This window comes from Rhinolophus hipposideros (assembly GCF_964194185.1).
Source record: "Rhinolophus hipposideros genome assembly, chromosome: 8".
NCBI lineage: Eukaryota > Metazoa > Chordata > Mammalia > Chiroptera > Rhinolophidae > Rhinolophus > Rhinolophus hipposideros.
The window spans coordinates 85662801-85682994 of NC_138054.1; the positions used below are offsets into that span (position 1 = coordinate 85662801).

Sequence of the window (20194 nt, forward strand, 5' to 3'; positions counted from 1 at the left end):
TTTTTCCCCCCATTTGGAAAAGATTCCCCAGCAGGATAGAGCACAGCTGAACTCCATTTTGCAGGATGCGACCGGTAAGGTAAGTCCTAGGCTGGAAGGTGGGGGTGAGGGTGGGATCACCAACATTGCAGGGGAAGGGCGGTGGGGGGGGAGTGTGCAGTGGGGAGGGGCACACCCAGGGGAGGCAGATGACCGCGTTTGGGTCTCTGCCGGTGATTTTTAGTGTTATAGAGCTGGGCAAGCCGCTTAGCCTTTCCAACTCAGTTTCTCCATGTATGAAATGGATTAATAATCTCCCTTCTCAAAGAGGCGGTTGGGAAAATTAAATGAGAACACGCATAGAAAAAGGCCTCCTCAGCAATAAAGCGCTGCGCAGTAGAATTTATTGTTACAGTGTTAAAATTCACTCTTGGGAAGACATTCAGGGCCATGACCAGAGACTAGAGGCCAGGGACGGCTTCGCTCATGGACAGCTCATTTCCTTTGCAGCCACAAACCCCACCCCCGATGTGGGAGGGCTCAGGAAATTCCTCTCACCAGCCAACCATCGGCAATAATGTTAGATTCAGAAGTTACCTCCCACGGAGTGTTTTTTTTCTCACCACTCAACTGCCAGGAGGTTGTTGGGGCCTCAAAGAGCAGCGCAGAAGTGATGGTGTCCAGAACTTGCGGGTTTCGATGGGCTGGGGAGAGCTGGACTTGGAGCAGTAGAGGGTTTGGGAGCCCCTGCAGGGAGCACTGCCATCACATCTTGCCCAAATTATCCCATGCTGCCAGACCCAGCGCTGTTCAGTGACCGCAAGATTTGGGGTCACTGTTCTGAGACCCCTCCGTGCTGGCTGAGCTGTGTCCCCGACTTCATTTGGTCACGTTCTCCTGTGGCTTCTTCCTGCTTTCTGGAGCCTGGGGTCCCGTGACTACAATGCTAACAGACAGGTTTCTGGGAGAAAACCTCTGCTCAGCCAAAAACAAAGCGGTCTTTCAAAGGCGTCTGGGTCACAAAGCGAGTCTGCCAACCAAGAGGCTTCTGATAGCTCTGGACCCCAGCTTTTGGGAGGACCATGGGATGCCTCTGCTTGCCATGGTTCTCCCCAACCTCTGGCATCAACCATCCCTTTTCAAGGAGCCAGGACCCTTAGGCATGGCCAACACCACCTTTCAGAGAAGCACATTGTATTGTGCCCAGGTCCAGGTGCCATGCCACCCTTTAAGGACCAAGACCATGACTCAGGCTGTTTGGACAGGACGTGGCAGGTCAGTGTTTTGGAGATGGCCACTCTGCCAGCTTGGTCAATCAGCTACCAGACTCTCTCTGCCACGTCTTTCTGCACCCCCTGCTCTTGTCCACCCTTGAAGCAGTGCTGACATTTAGGATTTTTCCAGCAGGCAAAGCCCACCTGGACTGACTCCATGTGGAGGTTGTTAATTTATTAACCAATCTGTCCTCATGTTGAAAAACCAGCTCCAAATGCTCACCTACCTGCCAGGGACACAAGCATTAGGGAGGAGAGAATGTGAGGTTAGGCATCGTTCAGGCCAATACGTGTATTCGAGGTTGCCCACCTTGCCCTCAGCCTCCCAGCCTGATGCTGCAAAGTTTCGGGCGATGCCACCCCTGTCAGTGACGCCCCAACTGTCTGCTTGCCCATCTTGTCCCCAACGGGATTGAGTCGGGGAACAATGCGAGCTTCATTCCTGACAACTCAGGTGAATGCTGGTTTCAAATAATTAGATCCGCATGCAGGTACCCCGACACTCTTGCTCACCCTGCGGGAGTAACTGCTTCCTGAGAGGCACATCCTGGGGTCCCAGCACCCAGCCTGGATGCTGGCTCAGGAATGGCCCATGGCATCAGGCTAGCAGGGGGCTTTCCTCCCTCTCTGGGCTGCAGGCGCTGCAGCTTCAGGCCCCTGGTGGCTGAATGTCATAGAGATACTGGGGTTTGGAACCTCAGCCAAGCCAAGGCGGATACCGCAGCCTCACCCCTCAGGCCCTGGAATCAGAGATGTGTCCCTAGGAGGCCAAACATTCAGACAAAACGGGGCCGTCCACCCACTAGGCATTTGGTTCCTTGGGGTAAGAAAGGCTGTGCTTATGTAGAAGTTAGAACACCATGGTCTCGGCATTGGGGGGGAATTCTCAAGCTCCTCGTGAGGGGAAGCAATGTGTTCAGTTGACATACATGTGCTTTGAGGCTGATACCTGCTGCGAGTCTCAGAAATTCACACCTCTCCTTGACTCTCGGTACAAATGGCTTCGATGGAAGTTGAGTACGGTGGTTCCAACAAACTATTGGCTTTGGCAGCCGAAGGGTAAATGCAACCCCAGTGCATTCTGTCCTTCCCGAATGACTACTCAGCATGGAGGTCAATGAACCCAAGCCAGAACACTGGAATCGAACTGGTTTTTAAGGGCTGTGCACGTGGGATCTCTCTCTATTTTTGGTCAAGCCCTGTTGAAGGCTCTACAGAATCTCAACGTTAAACATTCTTTGTCCTCCTTTTGCTCCAAGCATAACAGAGTTGGAGAGAACAATATCAGTGCTATGTCGTCAGTGAGAAATTAGCCCCCACCCCACCCCCCACCCCATAACTTCCCACCTGTCTCCTGAGAGGTTACAAAGTGTGTTACAGACATTAGCAAGTGTTAATCCTCACAGTGTCCCTGGGAGGGAACCAGAAGTATTGTAGATGAAGACATTGAGGCACAGAGAGGTGAGGTCACTGGGAAGAAGCCACACAGCAAAACAGTGGCAGGGGCAAGAAAAGGGCTGGGGGTTCTCGCCACCATCTTAACCACTTTGCTCGATGAGATTCTTCGCAGTTAGGACATTGCTGAGCACGCCTATGTTTCAGAGACCTCACAGAAAATGTTTGTTGGGTTAACCGTGACAAGCGCTTTCCTGCCCCTAATCCCAAGTCCACTGCCACCGTTGGTACAGTTGTCACAGACCTAACTCAGTCATCTCTGTTCCTGTCATCACGCTATCCTTTATCCTGATGACAGAACCTCTGCGTTTCCTGGGAATGTCACTGCTAACCCCACCTGGCATGGATCAATCACCTGCCCCTACCCCATGTAGCTCTCCTGGGAGGAAGGAGACACATGGCGTGACACATGGCTTTTAGGGTGGAGGAATGACTTCCCCATTTTTCATTCTCTCAAGAGAGATTCAGGGACCCCCAACAGAGAACCCAAGTTCTCAGCCATGGTGACAGGGATTCTAGAGCCGAGATCTCCTTCCGTCTGACATTTCAGCAAGAGGAAGCAGTTCTTGCCACCCTGTTGGCACAAAGGGTCCACGAGTCGACCGGTCAGCTTCAGGCTTTGCCTGCTCTGAGCACTGTCTCTACTGGGCTCTGCGTGTCTGGTTGGAGTCCCACCTGCTCCCCTGGGAGGGTGTTTTGGGGACTCATGGACCTCTCTCCTCCTTGGCAGCTCAATTCAAGTCTCCGGGACCACTTGGACTGCTCAATGACTGACAGTCACTCTGAGGTGGAGCCTGGATTACAGAGGGGCTGTGACAAGTCCTCTGGACCAGGCTCCCTCCGTTGGGTAGAAAGTCCACGGCTGGCACCCCCTTGTTCCTTGTGCTCCCATCTGAAATTGCAGCAGTCTGCTGGGATTTTTTTCCAGCGGTAAAGGAACATCCTCAGCCTGAGGTCACTATGTACAGTGGTGATGGCATTTGGCCACTCTTCTTCCATGTGTGTCTCCATGTGGGTCTGGCAGAGCATTGGTTCCTTACACATTGGTGACCTCCAGGCCATTGTAGCCTTCCAGACGGCACTGCTCTGGCCTGCCCTGGGGGTCATCGTCTCCACAATCTTCGTTTTGAAGAGAGCCGTAGTCATCATGGAAATCGGGGTCTTTGCTGCTAAAGCCCCTTCCTATTTTCCCCAGAGGCAGCTAAAAAGAGAGGAATGAGACAAAGGACAGGAAGAAGAGAGAAAGGAATTGAATGTTTTCCGGTCTGGGAAATAGTGGGTCTCCAATTCTAATTGCTGTATGACCGTAAGGAACTTATCTAACCTCTCTGTGCTTTCCCTGTTAGCAATAATACCCCACTGCTCAGGGAGACTTTTGCGAGCTCAGAGGATTTTTGTGAGTGAATGTTAGGAGAGAACTTTGTGTTCCCAACTGGAAGGAACCAGTTGGTTACTAAGGGTGTGGACAAATATAGTATTTCTGATTATCCATACATCTCCCATCAATGGGCGGAGACTTGAGAACAGGTATAACGGAGGAAAGGTGAGATGGTCTGCGCATGAGTATGAGGTCTCACTGCATTCCCAAGTCAAGGAGAAATATTCTAGCACCGCCTGGTGTGGCCGAAACAGTATGGGTTTCGGAGACTCTGGTTCAAATCCCTGCTCTGCTACTTCCCAGCTGTGTGACTTTGGACAAATCACCTGCCCTCTCTGAGCCTCAGTTTTCCCAGCTACAAAATGGAAATAGTAATTCCTACCTCCCAGAGTTGTTGTAAAGAGTAGAAATCCCACCTGTAAAGCCCACAGCGAGTTGCAGACAGACCTAGCTCATGTCATACACAGGAGGCCCTCAATATTTATCCCTTATTTTGAACATGTCTCTATTACAGTAGTCACGATAGTGCTTTGTAATTATTTATTTACTTGACTGCCTTTTTTCCCAGACCTGTGTTTCTCAACCTTTCTCCCCATTATTCCTCCACCCCCAAAATGAGCCTTTTAGACATTTTCCCCTAACCACACTCCTACCATGAAATTGTCATACTTACGGTACACTGTGCTTCTGTTTCTACACCGTATGTATATCTGTGCTTTACACATAAAAAGAGTAAGGTTTTTTGCCCCCGCCCTGGACCAACTTTCCCCCCCTCTGGGGATATCATCCTTAGTGAGAATGAAGTTCTAGATGGGAGAGCACCAAGGGTGGTAATTTATTCATGCTTACACCCCCATGCTTAGGATGCTACCTGGAGCACTGTGTGTACCCCCAAATTGTTTGCCGAAGGAGTGGAAGAATTTTTGGGTTATCACTTCTGTCACCTGTGTCCACACACTTCTATTTAGGAATCGGTATCAGCCTAAGCTGGGTGATCAGCCCCAAACTGAATGCATTCTCTTACACCAGAGGCTCGTCTGCAGCTATTGGTCATGTCACTGGAGTTCAAAATCTAGGTCAGTGGTTCTTAGAATTTGGGGTGCATTGTAACCCTCTGGGCAGCTTGGCTGCATGAGGGTTCCCCCTCACCCCAGACGCTCCTTGCTCCAGGAGGCACAGGTGGGTCCCAGAATCTGCATGTTAAGCAACCACCCAGGTGACTCTGATGCAGGCAGGTGACACCTGCCCTTTGAGCTACTACTCTAAGCCTTGTGGTGGGGGGTTGGAGGCTTCAGCATCAGGCAGGCGGCTTCCAGGGCCTCCCTCCCAGCTGTACCTGTGACCCAGCCTACTGGTCCCCCTCCACAGGCCAACAAAGGGGATGGGCAAGGGCAAAGTGGACCTAGATGACAAAAAGACCTTTCCCGGGCTGCAGGACTCCCAGGTGAATGCCTCGAGCGGCTTACCCGGCCAGTCTTGTACTTGATACCACCGCCGTCCTCCTTCCCCGCCCGGGTGATGCTGGAGGCCCTCCCAGGAGGTGTTCCAAAACGCTCCGCCTCCCGGATGCCTGTGGAGCTGGAGAGAGACCCATTTCAAGTGAGCAGGGAGGGCCCAGTCAATACCGCCACCCAGAGACATGCACACTCACTCGCACTGGTGGCAATGACCGTAAGCGCTGTCATTTACTGAGGACCTCCTCTGTGCCACTATATGCTAAGCACTGCATAAATACGGTCCTCACAACATGCCTAGAGGCTGAGGCTGCCGTCCCTGAACCACCGATGAGGAAAAGCGATTTGCCCAGGATGACACAGCTGGAAGTGGCAGAGCCACGATCTGAGCCAGGTCTCCGAGACATCTAAGTCTCGCTCTGACTCCTCTAGTGTACTGCAAACCTTTCCAGGAAAGGGAAGATGATGGCTGCATCCTCCAATTTTAGAGAATTAGGTATGACTTTGAGAAGCATCAGGAAACCCCCCCCCCATTTGAAATCTGTGTTCCCCACTGGCTTACTGCCTGAAGTTACCCCCATGACCCCCTTCTTTGTGTAAAAGCAACGAAAGCCTCGGTTAGAATAGGATTTGGTTAACTATAGCCTGTGGGCAAAATCCAGCCAACTGACTGGTTTTGTAAATAAAGTTTTATTGAACCCAGCCACGCCCATTTGTTTGTGCATTGTTTAAGGCTGCTCTCTTGCTATAATGATAGAGTAGTATACTTTTGACACAGACCATATGGCTCCCAAATGCTAACATGTTTATTATCTGGCTTTTTATAGAAAAACTTTGCCAATGCCCATGTTAGAATATCAGTGCCATAGCGTACGTATGGAGTAGAGAATTGGGGCAAAAATCCTGGTACGTACCGATCCAGGAGTTCTGAACTTCGTCCTCCCCCCTCCCCATCCTCTTTCTCTTTTAGATTTTGGGTAAACCACTGTCTCCCTTGGTTTCTTTGCCTGCAGGCTTGGCCCCAGCTCTGGCAGAGAGCCTTCTGCATCCCCTCCGTCAATGTCATCAAACCCAAGGTACTTAAGTCTTTCTAGGGGTTTTAGTGGGATTGAAATCCTGGCTCTACTATTCACTGGCTGTGTGACTTTGAGCAAGTCACTCCATTTCTTGAAATCTTGGTTTCTCTATCTGCAAAATGGGGATCATAATAGAGTCAACCTCACAAAGTTATTGTGTGGGTTAGTTAAAAAGGGCTCGGGAGCTTAGCTGGCATCCAATCAATGGCTATAATAATAATTCATATTAACATTTATGACATATGACGAAGGAATTGGTTCTGGCTGACAGGTGGCCAGGAATTGGCTTTGCAGTCGGCTCCCGGCCACCACGCAGGCGACCTCATTAGGAGAAATGAACCTTCTAACATCTTTTAATCTGTCTCAGAGAAGCTCTGTTTCTTCTGGGGCAAATTTTGCTGAGAAAATTCACGGCAGGAGAGAGGTGGCCTGCAGGAACCTGACTGGCCGAGTGGATGGCAAATCAAGCTAAGTTCTCAGATCCATGGGTACCAGGGGTTTCCACGTGACAGGAAGGCTCGTGTTCTGCGGGTCAGGAAGTAAGGTCTTCATTCACAACTGCTCTCTCTCTTCCACCCAAGGATGCAATTCCTTGGGTCTCGTGGGAAGCAGTTCTAATTGCAGAAGCCATGACAATTGAAACCCTCCCAGGAGTTTGCCGTGTACGAAATCCCCCTGACTCACGGACACTAGCAGTCGAATGAACTTGGGGGAGCCCCAGGGCCCTTCTCTTATTTTCCTCAAAGAAGAGATGGAAGTCCAGACCGGGTGCGTGCCTCATCCGAGGATACACAAGATACAGAGAGGCAGGAATGGAACTTGAACTTGGGTCTCTAGGATCAAGTTCTAGACCATGTTTTTCCCACCTGGGGGGACCGTGTAGGGCTCTGGGCTCCACGTCAGTGGCCTGGCTCAACCCCTTAGTGGAGGTGTCACCGGGGCTGTGTGCTCTGTACGGGGGGTTAATAACACTTCTCTCCTAAGGTCATTGTGAGAATTACATGACATGATGTGTACAAAGGGGCAAGAAGGAGATGGCATACCATGAATAATTGCTATATCTTACTGTGACCAACAGAGGTGGTGAGGGGTACAGACCTAGTTTGAATCCCCCCTGCTCAGCCATCCCTGAGCTGTGCCCTCGTGTCAGCTCATTATCTTGCTGGGCCTCAGTTTCCTGAGAAGGAGCAGTGAGTATCCCTGTTTCAGGTTGAGGGAACCATGGGCAAGGTTCCTGCTAAAAATCAGACAGATGGTGGTGGAAGAGCCAGAATTCAGCCCCCAAGGCCCAGCCATGACTCCTCACTGCCCAGGACCACAACTTCAGGCACCAAACTGCCCCAGTGCCTGGGCTCTGAGCTCACAGTTCAGTGATTGTTTGGGGTGGGGTAGGCAGAATATTACAAAGCATCACCCTCCTGTGGATGCCTGAAAATCTCAATGTGCCCCTTCCCCCTCCCCAGCTCTGGTGACCTGCCATGTGGCCCAAGAATATTCTCTTTGCCCATTGCTTGGATCTCTCAGACCCAGGCTTGGGAAACCCGCCAGCCAAGGAGATGGGAGAGGTGATAAGACCTCTTATTCTGTGTGTGTGACTTCTTATTCTGTGTGTGTTTGAGGCCATACCAGAATTGCTTTTCTCCAGTGAAAAGCTAATGAGAGAGCTGGAACAAATTGACAGAAAGGGGTAACCACCTCAAGAGGAAATTGCTTCACCAAGATCCTTCAGTCTTTGTGTGAAGTCAGGGGAGTGAACTCTCAGTGACGGTGGGGTATCTGTGTGTCGGGCACACAGCATGCAATCTGACTCACTGAGTTTTTGTGACAAAGCTGTGAGGTAGGGCTGAGTCATATTTCTGTATTATGGATAAGGAAACTGAGGTTCGGAGAAGTGAAATCACTTGCCCATGTTCAACATAGCTGAAAAGCAGAGGAGCCAAGATTTGAACCCACATTGAATTCATTTTCCTGGGGAGGGCAAAAGGGAGGCACTGGTGGTGGGTTTGGAGTCATAATAATCACTAATATTTCTGTTACTGGGTGCCTGGGTTCCTTTGCCGATTGCTTTACACATTATTTCACCTCATCTTTTAATCAGCTCCTTGGTTGGTAGATACTGATAAATTCCCATTGTGCAGATGAGGGAAGTATAGGTCAGAGAGGTTAAGTAATGTATCTAAGGTCACACAGCCAGGAATTGGTGCTGCTGGGATTTAAACCCAGAGTGCCTGGCTGTATACTGTGCCACGAGGAGTTCTGCCTGGGACATACATTTTTGCTTTTATGTCTGCTAAGCCAGTTCTTGTCTGGATGATGAGCCAGAACCTTTTTTAGATGAGCAGAGCCCCTCAGAGAACCACAAAAAAGGGGAAACCGGCAGTCTCAAGCTGAAGCAGGACCTGATGGTTCAGGGGGCAAGGCTGGTCCCTCGAGGAACGGCTGTGGTTCTGAAGATTGCAGGCCTCATATTCAAATAGAATCTAAATGAATGAAGGTGGAGACTGCCCTGTCCCTTGACTCCTGACCCTAAGGACAGGGTATGTTGTCTGCCAGGCAAATGCTGGCGATGGTCATCCATTTTCATCAAGACTTTTCTTTTGGCTCCTCTGATGCCCCAGGGAAGGCCTTTGAACACCGCTGCCCCAGTGAACACCGCTGCCACTCCCTGCATTCTTTTTGTCCACTGGTTTATTTCTCGGGGTCCTTAATGAGCAGTCCTGTGATTGATACAGAGTTGGTGCTGGACGGGGTTTATAGGGAGAAGCAGGAAGTCAGTGCCTATCAAAGCAGATACTATGAGACAGTATCCATGGTCAGAAGCCAATGAGTCAGAAGCCTGGGTCCCTTTGGTCATGTGCCTGGAGAAGGTGGTGTCATACTGACGTCTATAAACTTGTGATGAATATGGCTCTTCCAGAGTCAGGCTGGGTGCTGATATCCCCTGGCTCCCTGGTCACGGGCCAGAATACATGGTGACTCTAATCTCCCAAGATTCTCTGAGCTGACCACAACCCCTCATTCAGTGACCACAAGTCCTTAGGGATCACATCTACTGGGGAGTGGAACCAAGTACTCATCAGTCCTCCTTGAAACTTCCTGGCACGGGAGAAGGTCATTGGAGTTCTTGCTGGTAGATGCCAGCACTCCCGCGGACTGCTGTCTAGTCATAGCCCCTTTCTGAAGCCTCAGTTTTCTTATCCATAAAATGGGGCAATGATCCCTTCTCACTGAGCTTCCCTCATGCGAACGAGGATCAAATGAAATAAGGAATGTGACCACAATGTTTTGGTGATAACGTATGAAATCAACATGAAAGGTTGCTGTTACTATCATCACCACGATCCACCCAGCCTGGCATTCCTTATGGGCTAGTCCTGGGTTATCTTCTGATCGCTAATAGTTAGGGATGTTTCTCAGGCCGAATCGTTTCACCCAATCAGAACATTCTGAAAGGACTCACTCCCAAGGTCCAGCACTGACCCCGCCCCCACCTCTAGAAAGCTGAAGTCAGCAACAGAGAAGGAGACGGACAGAGAGGGCAGCAGATGGAGAGCTTCACTCCTTGGACCACTGCAGAGCTGTCCTGGGGCAAAACCCCAGGTCTAGGTTAACACACACCCATCAGACCCTCCTAAGCACCTCACCCATGCCTGGGGGTCCCCATCTCCCCTGGTTTTTGGCTTAGCTGGGGCCTCTCATACCTAAAAGTCCTTAGAAACTCATGGAATTCTGTCTTCTTCCACCTGACTAATCTGTTCCCCTGGCGCATGGCAGGGTCTCGGCAAAGGGTTCCTGAATTCCACGTGGAAGACCTTGACTCGTGATGAAAGGACAGACATGTGTAGAAAAACAGCACTGTGGAAAGGGGTGATAACAGGATTGGGGCCCAGGGCTGGCACTACCTCTCCGGTCCCTGAGTGACCAGCTTCAGATTCCTCTTCCATAAAATGAGGAGGAGGATGAAGTCCATTTCCCTCTTCCTTGTCTTGATATCAGGAGGATGACTTCATCTAATTCTTGAAGGAGCCTGACCTCCCAGCAACATAAGAACCCACCCCATGTTTGCCCCACCAGAACCTTCCCCAGTGCTCACACACTAATCCTAGACAGCCCTTAGCACACCTGCCACCTCATGGTCGAGGGTTTAATCAGACACACAAATGCCTGCTAATGTTTAGCTAGTGCTGCCTCTCCAGGGCTCAGAGTATTGTAAGCCTGTCACAAATCACGTGGCTCCAGAAGGGAGGTCAGGGAGGATGGGAAAATTGGAGCAGAAAAGCCTTTCCCTGTCCCTGTTGATTCATGGCTTGTGGTAGAGGGCTCTCGTCAAAATTTGGTCTCTATAAGAACCACCTCAAAATGCTAAAAATGTAGATTCCTGGTCTCTGCCAGCAGATACTGGTCCTGTAGGTCTGAGTTGGGGCAAGAGGATCTTCCTCTTATGAGTTTCAATGATTCTGCTTTGGAATCTGTGGACCTCACTTTGAGAAACACTCGGGTATCAGCCTACCAATGGGGAAGGGCAGCCCAAGGTACCTGGACCCTGCTACAGATGCATGGCTTTTCTCCCAAGCCTCAGTTTCTCCACCTGCATAACATGAGGTGTTGCCCAGCTGCTTCCAGAAGCTTCATGCAGTATAGGGGTTCGGCACTCAGGCCTGACTCAGAGAGCTTTAGTTTCAAATCTGGGCTCTGTCAACAGAATGGATAAACCTTTAGCGAGATTGACCAAGAAACTAAGACTGAAGACTCAAATGACTAGAACCAGAAATAAATGAGGGGACATTGCTACCAACTTTACAGAAATAAGTGAGATTATAAGGGAATGATTATATGATCAATTGTATGCCAACAGATTAGCTAACCTAGATGAACTGGACAAACTCCTAGAGAGATATAAAGTACCGAAACTGACTCAAGAAGAAATAGAAAATCTGACTAGACCTATAATGAGTAAAGAGCTTGAATTACAAGTAGTAGTAGTAGTAGTAATAATAATAATAATAATAATAATAATATAACTGCCCGCACAGAAAAGCCCAGGACCAGATAGTTTCACTGATGAATTCTACCAAATGTGTAAAGAATAATGAACACCAATCCTTCACAAACCCTTCCAAAAAACAGAAGAGGAGGGAACACTTCCCAACTCACTCTACGAGGCCAGTATTACTCTGATACCAAACCAGACAAAAACATCACAAGAAAACTACAGACCAATATCCCTTATAAACATAGTTGCAAATATCCTCAATAAAATACTAGCAAATCTAATTCAGCAACGTATAAAAAGATTGTACACCACGTGTTAAGTGGAATGCTAGGAATGCAAGGTTGGTTTGACATATGAAAATCGATCAACGTAACAGAGCATAACAGAATAAAGGACTAATCTGGGCTTTGCCCCTTATTAGCTGTGTAACCTTGGGCAAGTACCTTGTCCTCTCTGAACAAGATTCTCCATCTATAAAGGAGGGTTACTGGTTTCTTGGCATTGTCCTGAGGATCAAATTGCCGCACATAGCAAGTGCTCAGTAAAGGGTTATCTAACCCAAAACTGCAATCATGTTAAGAGGAGAATCCACTGGGAGGGGCCTAGTTTATTCGTGCAGGTGTTTATTCTCTGGTCACTTTTCAGATGAGGAGACTGGGGAAGGTGGGCTGACATGGTCTGTTCACCTGGACCATAAACACCATTAATATGCCCGTCCCTGTCTCCAAACCTTTGTCCCTGTTATCCCTGCCTGGAATGGCCACCTCAACCTCTTAGACCGCTCAAACGCCATGCTCACGTGGCCTTTCCTTACACGCTCGCTGTTCACTCTCCCTGCTGTAAATGCCCAGGGTACTGGGGACTTAACCACTTTATTCCTGTCTGCGTCTCTATTTCTTTCTCGTAAATGAGGTAGAAATTTGGGAAAGCACTTTGCTCCTCTGAGCCTTAGTTTCCTGATCTGCAGAAGGAGACGGCCTTGTGGCCAGGGACGAGTGGGACCCAGTAAGTGAGGGGCCAGGATGGGAAGTCAGGACCATCTGCTTCCAAAGCCCGTGCGTTGTAGCCAGCAGCCCACACTCACTTGGCCGGGTGGAAGACGGCGCTCATCTCCTCTGCCAGGTGTCTCCGGAGGATGCGCTTCCCGCTGGGGATGCCCAGGGCGGTGGCCATGGCCTCGGCATTGAACGTGGGTTCCAGCACCAGCACAGCGCCATGGACGCCGCTGTTGGTCAGGTTGTCTGCATACTCCTGAGGGCAAGGCACGAGGCTGGTTAGGCTGAGGGGTCACCTGTTAGACTGACGAGGCCGCCCTATTGGCCTGAGGGGGCAGCCCTGCTGGCCCGAGGGGGCCCCAGCCCAGTGGGGATATACCCCCAATAGCAGGGGCTGGACCCTGTGGGGACCAGTTAACGTAATACTGAGGGGGAACCCCACCCTCACTCTTTTAGGGCCATGAGGGCAGTGACCAAGACTATTTCGTCACTGACATATCCCCAGACCTTGGCCAATATCACAAGTATCACAAGATATAACAAGTATAACAATATAACAAGTATCTTGGCCCATAGATACTTGTTAAATGAGAAGATGGACCTGGTTTCAAGCGCACACTTGCTTCAGAGAATGAGGCTGTCTCAGCATCTCTCACCCCCACTCTGAGAAAAGCATCACTTTTGGGAGTCCTCTGCGGGGAAGGAGGTGAGTAGTTCCCTCCTCTTGAGTGATAGCAGGCAGGTTATTCTTGCCAGCCTGGGCATCAATGCCCCAGCTCACACAAAAACGGGTACTGGTTTGCACACACATGTGCATGGGATTTGCCTCTGCCCGAGAGTCCCCCCCAGACGCGACATCACCCCTCACCTTGAGGTCAATATCTCGAACCCACTTGAGCACGCGCTGGTTGGTCCAGACCACGGGGTCTGTGTTCTGCGTCTCACATAGGGCCCGGCGCTCCTGGAGGGCCTGGTGGGGAGGGAGAGGGTGAATCAGCTGGGGGACAAGGGAGCTCGCGAAGTCACCTGGGGGCGGGGACCTCAGTGTGCTGGTGTGAGGCGGAGTCTGCTGGGCCAGCCACGGCTGCTCTGGACACATTGACTGGGCAATCCGTGGCTCAGTCTTTCAGTTTGGGAAACAAGGAGAAGCCCCCTCCTGGGGGTGAAGGGAGCCTGGAGGCAGAGATGCTGTATCAGGTAGAGTGGGGCTGGGTGAAACTCACGGCCGCTGCCTCGCTGGTATATCCCAGCCCTTCTCTCACCTGGCATGGAGTGGGTGTTTGATACGTATTTGCTGAGGGACACCCAACAACGAGGCCCGTCCACGTGGGGCCAATTCTCCTTGGGGTCCCCCCCCTCTGGGGGCAGCGAGTGTCACCCTGGTACAAACCCTTATCCATGGCAACCAGCACAGGGGTCAGCCTGGCACCGTTTCACAAGCCTGTTGGGGGACTGCGTCAAGGATGAAGGGCTCCTGTGTGCACAGACCCTTCTCCAGGCCCCCTGACCAGCCCCAATCTGCCCTGCCTGTGTCCCTACTGTACTGTCATGATCTTCCTGCACATCTCCCTCCTTCCCCAGTCTGGGGCTCCCAGAGGCCAGGGCCTGTGTTCTCATCTCTTCCTGTGCCCAGGGCCCTGCAGCGGGTGCTTGAGAAGGCCACGAAGGGTTGGGCAGCTTCCCCTTCTGTCCCCTCCTCCGGGCCCTGTGCTTTGACAAATATGTTCTCAGAAAAGTAAACCATCTGGACTCAGCCACTCAGGGCCCAGCAGCTCAGGGCCGTTTCCTCAGGGAACAGTTAGGGAGATGTGCCAGTAGGCTCCAGGGGAGCTAAAGCAGCTGCCCTGTGCTCTCTGGCTTAGCAGTGCTCAGAATCAAGGGGGCACTCACAGTCCAAACTCTAACATGCCCCACAGTCCCCAGTTTACTTGGCATCCCGATTACTCCCCCACCTCAAACCCAACACCGGAACCGCTCAAGGCTCTCAATGCTTCTGCTGCCACAGATCTGTCTTCTGAGCCTTTGCCTGAGCTGTCCCCTCTGCTGGGTGCATTCCCCCTCATACCTTCTTCTGATCGATCCCTGCAATTCCTTCTTCAGGGCTCAGTTTAGCTGTCACTATCTCTAGGAAGCCCTCCCTGATCCCCCTAGAAGCTTTTCCTCTGGGTTTTCATAAAACCCTAGGCTTCCTTCCTTCAGATCCTTTTCCATGGTATTGTGGCCATCAGCTTCTTTGTGATTCTTCCTGATAAGCAATGAGTTCTTGGAGAATGAGGGTTCCCCATTTCCCCTGAGTTGAGCACAGGGTGTGGCCCATGCACAATAAGCAGTTGTTGGAAGGAGGGAGGGAAAGAGGAAGGAATGGATGCGTGGATGGATGGTTAGACTGATGGATGAACAGATGGGCAGATGGTTGGATGGACAGACAGTAGACGCCAGAGGGGATAGCAGGGCTGTAGGAGAGGCCCCCTAAGCCCGGTTCTCACCTCCCTGCTGAAGTTTACTTGGTACAGTAGCTCAATCCCCAGCAGGATGCTGACCTGGTGGAACTTCTTGGACACGTTCAGGTGTTTTTCCAGGTCCCGCTTCATCAGGGAGTTCAGCATCCGCCCATCGACCAGGTGGTTTTGGAAGGCCTGGGAGTACTGGGACAGGCCGATGTCATTCAGCCAGGCTTTGGCCACCCAGTGATGGTCCAGGTCAGCAGCTTTGGAAAGGCTGGTGAGGAGAGATGGCCAGAGAGAGCAAAAGGTGTGGAAAAGGTAGAAGAAATAGGGGGACAGGCAGAAATGGGGCAGAGAGGAGCAGAGATGAAGAGAAAAAGGGAGAACAACAGGGCAGGGGGTGGCAAGAAGGCCACAGAGATAGGAACATGGATGAAGTAGAGAAATAGAGAGGAAGAAAGAGACAGAGGAGAGATGGGCAGAGAGGTGGATAGTGGGGTAGGGGGGAGACCACATTCAGACACACTGAGAGTGAAAAGGGACAATGACAGAGCAGCAGGGACATATGCAGCAGGAAACAGCACCTCTAGGGAGCCCCTGCACCCCTTAGCCTACCCCAGGGCCTCGACAGAATCCCTGAGGCCCATAAAGCTTTAGCTTGGCCCATCTCTTCTTGGACTTTGCCCAGAGTACACAGTTACACGTCTTGGAATCAGAATGAAAATCTACATTTTGTTTATTCCAAGTCATCTCTCCTTACTGCCTATCTCATATTTCTCTGTGTCCCACACAGAACTTATCCTGGTGCCACACACATAGTAGGTGCGCAATGAATATTTCTCAAACAGGTGGAAGAGTGGATGCGCCTGGCAAGGTTGGTCCCATCAACTGTCATTCCCGTGCTCGCCACATGGTGGCAGCCTCGTAGAAGGAATGAGGACAGCACCTCCCACCTGCCGGGATTTGGAGAAATAACCAGAGGTGCTGCCAGGTAGGGGAGCGACATTGTCTGAGCAGGAACCACGGGGCACCAGAGGCATCGCAATATGAAAGGGAGATGATGGACTTACAGAGTGAGGCCGCCCTCCTTCCCAGGCGTGGGATCAGGGCCAGCATCCTTCCCTTCTCCCCACATGGAAGGACCATCTCCTTACCCCTTCCCAGCTGGGGCCCGTGGAGACTGTGAGAAGGGTGAGAGGCTGGAGACCTGGGTGGGATTCTCGGCTCCACCTGACTCAGCTTGCTCCTTCTTCCTCTCCACTGCTCCCCCCCGGTGCCGTTGCCTCTCCTCTGGACTTTGCCCTCTGTTTCCCCGCATCTGTGCTATTTCCAGTCTCTTCTCCAGGACAGAGCTAGCGGATCATGCCACCCTCCTGCTGGTGGTTCTAGATGGTTCTTCCCTGTCCTTTCTTCATTCCAAGAATATGTATTGAGCAGGTACTGAGCGCCAAGCTTGGGGCAGATGCTGCCATATAATGAACACATCTTCCCTCGTATCCCCTTCCCTTCTTTCTCCACCTTCATGCTCCCTGTCTTTGGGCGACATCTATTTCCAGGGCTCTGGATTATATCTGTCAACGAAGACTCCCAAATTCACATCTCTCCTCTCCCCTCTTCTGAGTCCCAGAGTCTAACTGCGCTCTTGACATCTGCTGGCTGTCCCAGACGTCTCACATTTAATGGGCTCCACATGAAAGGTCCCATCCCCTCTCCCAGCACCCCCTCACCCCATCATCCAGTTCCCATCCTCACTTGTTCTGCGTCTTCCCTCCCATATCCTGTCCATCTATCAGTCCGTATGTCTGTCCTCGTCTCTCCTGTTCTGGGTTCAAGACACGACCACCGCTGGCACAGATTTCTGCAACTGCCTCCTGACTGCCTCACCCCCCTGGCCCTGCCTCCACTGCCCATTCTAATGCACTTTCCCCATGGCTGCAAGACGGCCTTTACAAAACATCAGTTAGGTCTCATGTCACTTCTCTGCTTAAACCCTCCCATGGGGGAAACTTAAAATACATATAACTAAGTGAGAGAAGCCCATCTGAAAAGGCTACATACTGTGTGATTCCAACGATATGACACTCTGGAAAGGCCAAATATGGAGACCGTAACAAGATCAGTGGTTGCCAGGGACTCGGGGGAAGGAGGGAGGACTAGACAGAGCACAGAGGATTCGTAGGGCAGCGAAACGCCTCAGTATGATTCTGCAATGGTGGATACGTGTCATGACACATCTGGCCAAACCTTAAGGACGTACAACACCCAGAGTGAACCCTAATGAGCACTTTGGACTTGGGTGATGATGGTGTGTCAGGGTAGGTTGAATTGTAACAAATGTTCCATCTGGTGGGGGATGTGGTTAGGGGAAAGCTGTGCACGCCTGAGGGCCGGGAGTACCCGGGAAATCTCTGTACCTTCCCTCAATTTGCTATGAAACTAAAGCTGTTCTAAAAAATAAAGTCTTTAAAACATGAGGGAGAAACAAAAGACTTTTTTAACAAGGAAACTTGAGGGAATTTATCATCAGAGGAATGAACTACAACAAGTATTAAAGGAATTTCTTCAAGAGGAGAGAAAATAACCATATGAAAATTTAGACTACACAAAAGAATAAAGATAACTTTTAAAACTCAACCACAGAAAGACAAACAACCGGATTCAGAAATGGGCAAAGGATTTGAATAGACATTTCTCCAAAGAGGACAGAAGAATGGCCAATAAGCATATGAAAAGATGTTCCACATCCGTAATCATTAGGGAAATGCAAATCAAAACTACGATGAAATACCACTTCACGCCCATTATCATGGCTGCTATCAAAAAAACTAGAAAACAACAAGTGTTGGTGAGGATGTGGAGAAATTGGAACCCATGTGCACTGTTTGTGGGGATGTAAAATGGCGCAGCCCCTGTGGAAAACAGTATGGAAGTTCCTCAAAACATTAAAAATAAAGTGACCACATGATCCAGCAATTCCATTTCTGGTTATACGACCAAAAGAATTGAACATAGCATCTTGAAGAAATATTTGTATGCACCAGTTCATTGCAGCATTCTTCACAACAGCCAAAAGGTGGAAGCAACCTAAGTGTCCATCAGTGGATGAATGGATAAGCAAAGTGTTGTCTATACAAACAATGAAATATTACTCAGCCTTTAAAAGAAAGGAAATTCTGCAATATGCTACAACATGGATGAATCTCGAAGACAACGTATAATGGAGCATTTTATATATGAAAACAATAGGACAAAGGCAGGAGAAGCAACCATCTAATACTAAACACAAGTTGTATAATATTTTAAAGATAGACAGTGGTAAGCTAAGTATGTATATTGTAACCCTAGAACAACAATAACAAAATAAAGAAGTATAGTTCATAACCAGTAGTGGGAACATTCAACTAAGAAAAATTAAGTCAGTAAAAGAGGGAAGAAAACCCAAAGAGTAGTTTTAAAAAATAAAATAAAACGAGCAAACTGTCTCATGGCTTCCCTTTGCAGGATAAAATTGCAAGTCCTTGGAGGGGCCTAACAAGTTCCACTCTCCCCCTCCCATACTGGGCTCAGGCTTGGGGCATTTCCGGGAGGCACTGAGCTCTACCCCTCGGGCTGTGGGGCTCCCCCCACCCCACCTCTCCCTGCACCTGTTTCCTCGCAGCCTTTTCTGTGGCTCACTCCTCACCCCCCAGGTCTTGCCGTTAACTGTGCTATCATGTTGCTCTCCCAGCCTGAGTCCTGCGCCCCTAAGGATTTCCTTCGAAACACTAATCACACATGGAACTTGAAAATTAATTGACCTGAGCACAGGAACTCTGTCCTTCGCTAGACAACAGCCTGACTCAATGAACAGCAGACACTTCATTGGAAGGACGACGATGGGAAGGAAGTGTGGGTTCCCAGCTCTGCTTCCCTCCTCCGGTCCCTCAGCCACCCGGAACCACTGGCTCCCCATCTCCAGGCCTGTTCTCCAGTCCACCTCTTACCTGCTGAGCCCCTACAGGACTGGCTGAGATACTGCTCAGCTGGAAGCCGTTCAGGCCCCCTGTGCTGGGTCAGGTCCCTCTCTGTGCCCAGACGCTTCCGGGAGTCCCCTCCCTGCATTTGTCACCCTGGAGAACTGCTGCTTCTCTGGTCAGCTCCTGGAGGGCAGGACCAGGTGTGGCATATCTACAATGCCCAGGGGCCCCACCTGGCTCAGAATCAATGCTCAGCAGCTTCTGTTTTATAACCCAATGCATGGAAGACAGAGCAAGGCTGGGTGAGTGGGCCTGGGCTCCAGTCCACCAAGGGGCTGCCCGGACGGGCCATGAATTGGAACCTTCTGGCCCAAGACAACAAGCTCCCTTCTGGGATGAAAATGTCTCGGGAGACCCCTCTAAGGGCTAGCTCCAGCCTTGTCACTTCAGAGGGACCCTTCCCTGGCTCAGCCATCATTGCTCTCTCTCCGGGGCAGGAGTCGGAGCTCATAGCTCTCTGAATCAGATGCTACTGGGCCAGCGTTGTCACTGCTGGAGACCAGAGTGGCCTCCTCTCCTGTCTGAAGGAAGGGTTTGCTCAGTCAATCAAGATGTGGGGTGCAGGGGTGGGAGGGGACACCTCTCTCAACCTACTTGGGAGAGTCCTATTTATAACCGGCAATATCCATCTGCATGCTGACAAGTAATGCACTCCTGCCCTTCAAAACGGCCCTCTTTTCATTAAAGTTGTCCCCACGGGGCCTCAGCTTGGCAACACTTTCCCAGCTGTTGGTCTGAGCTGTTGTAAGCACCCAAGTTGAATAAAACGGCATGACCTTCAAAGCAATTCAGACGTTTTATAAAATTTGACACTGTCCCCTCCCCAAACTGGGGTAGATTAGACCCTGAAGTCCAAGTTTGGCCTAGATTTCGGTATCACGTAGGTCATTATTCAACACAGAAAACACTGATTCTGAGACCTTGCACCTGCGTGCCCCAGTTTCTTCATCTGTAAAATGGGCCTAATCATGCTTGCCTCTTGGAGCTGTGAGGGCTAAGCAAAGGAAAACCCTTAGCACTGGATCTGGGATGCATTGAGTGTTCCATAAATAATAGCGTTCTTTTACTGTTGCTATTGTTTTAACACTAAGGTGACATGGGATAGTGGAAAGGGAACTGACTTTGAGGTC

At 50.5% G+C, this 20194-nt stretch overlaps 1 protein-coding gene across 4 annotated transcripts in view; it reads right to left on the reverse strand.

The window, feature by feature from the left end:
* Window positions 1-350: 350 nt before the first annotated feature.
* KAZN (kazrin, periplakin interacting protein) overlaps window positions 351-20194 on the reverse strand; it is a 1004356-nt gene continuing 984512 nt past the window's right edge. For 3 of the 4 annotated variants that reach the window (XM_081056296.1, XM_081056299.1, XM_081056298.1), the window contains 5 exons: window positions 15091-15322; window positions 13473-13574; window positions 12694-12860; window positions 5553-5664; window positions 351-3909 (listed from right to left, as the gene is read on the reverse strand). In XM_081056296.1, the coding sequence (XP_080912422.1) occupies window positions 3745-3909; window positions 5553-5664; window positions 12694-12860; window positions 13473-13574; window positions 15091-15322 (778 nt within the window). In that variant the 3' untranslated portion in view covers window positions 351-3744. The remainder of the gene's footprint in view (window positions 3910-5552; window positions 5665-12693; window positions 12861-13472; window positions 13575-15090; window positions 15323-20194) is intronic. The other variant, XM_081056297.1, reaches the window with a different exon arrangement.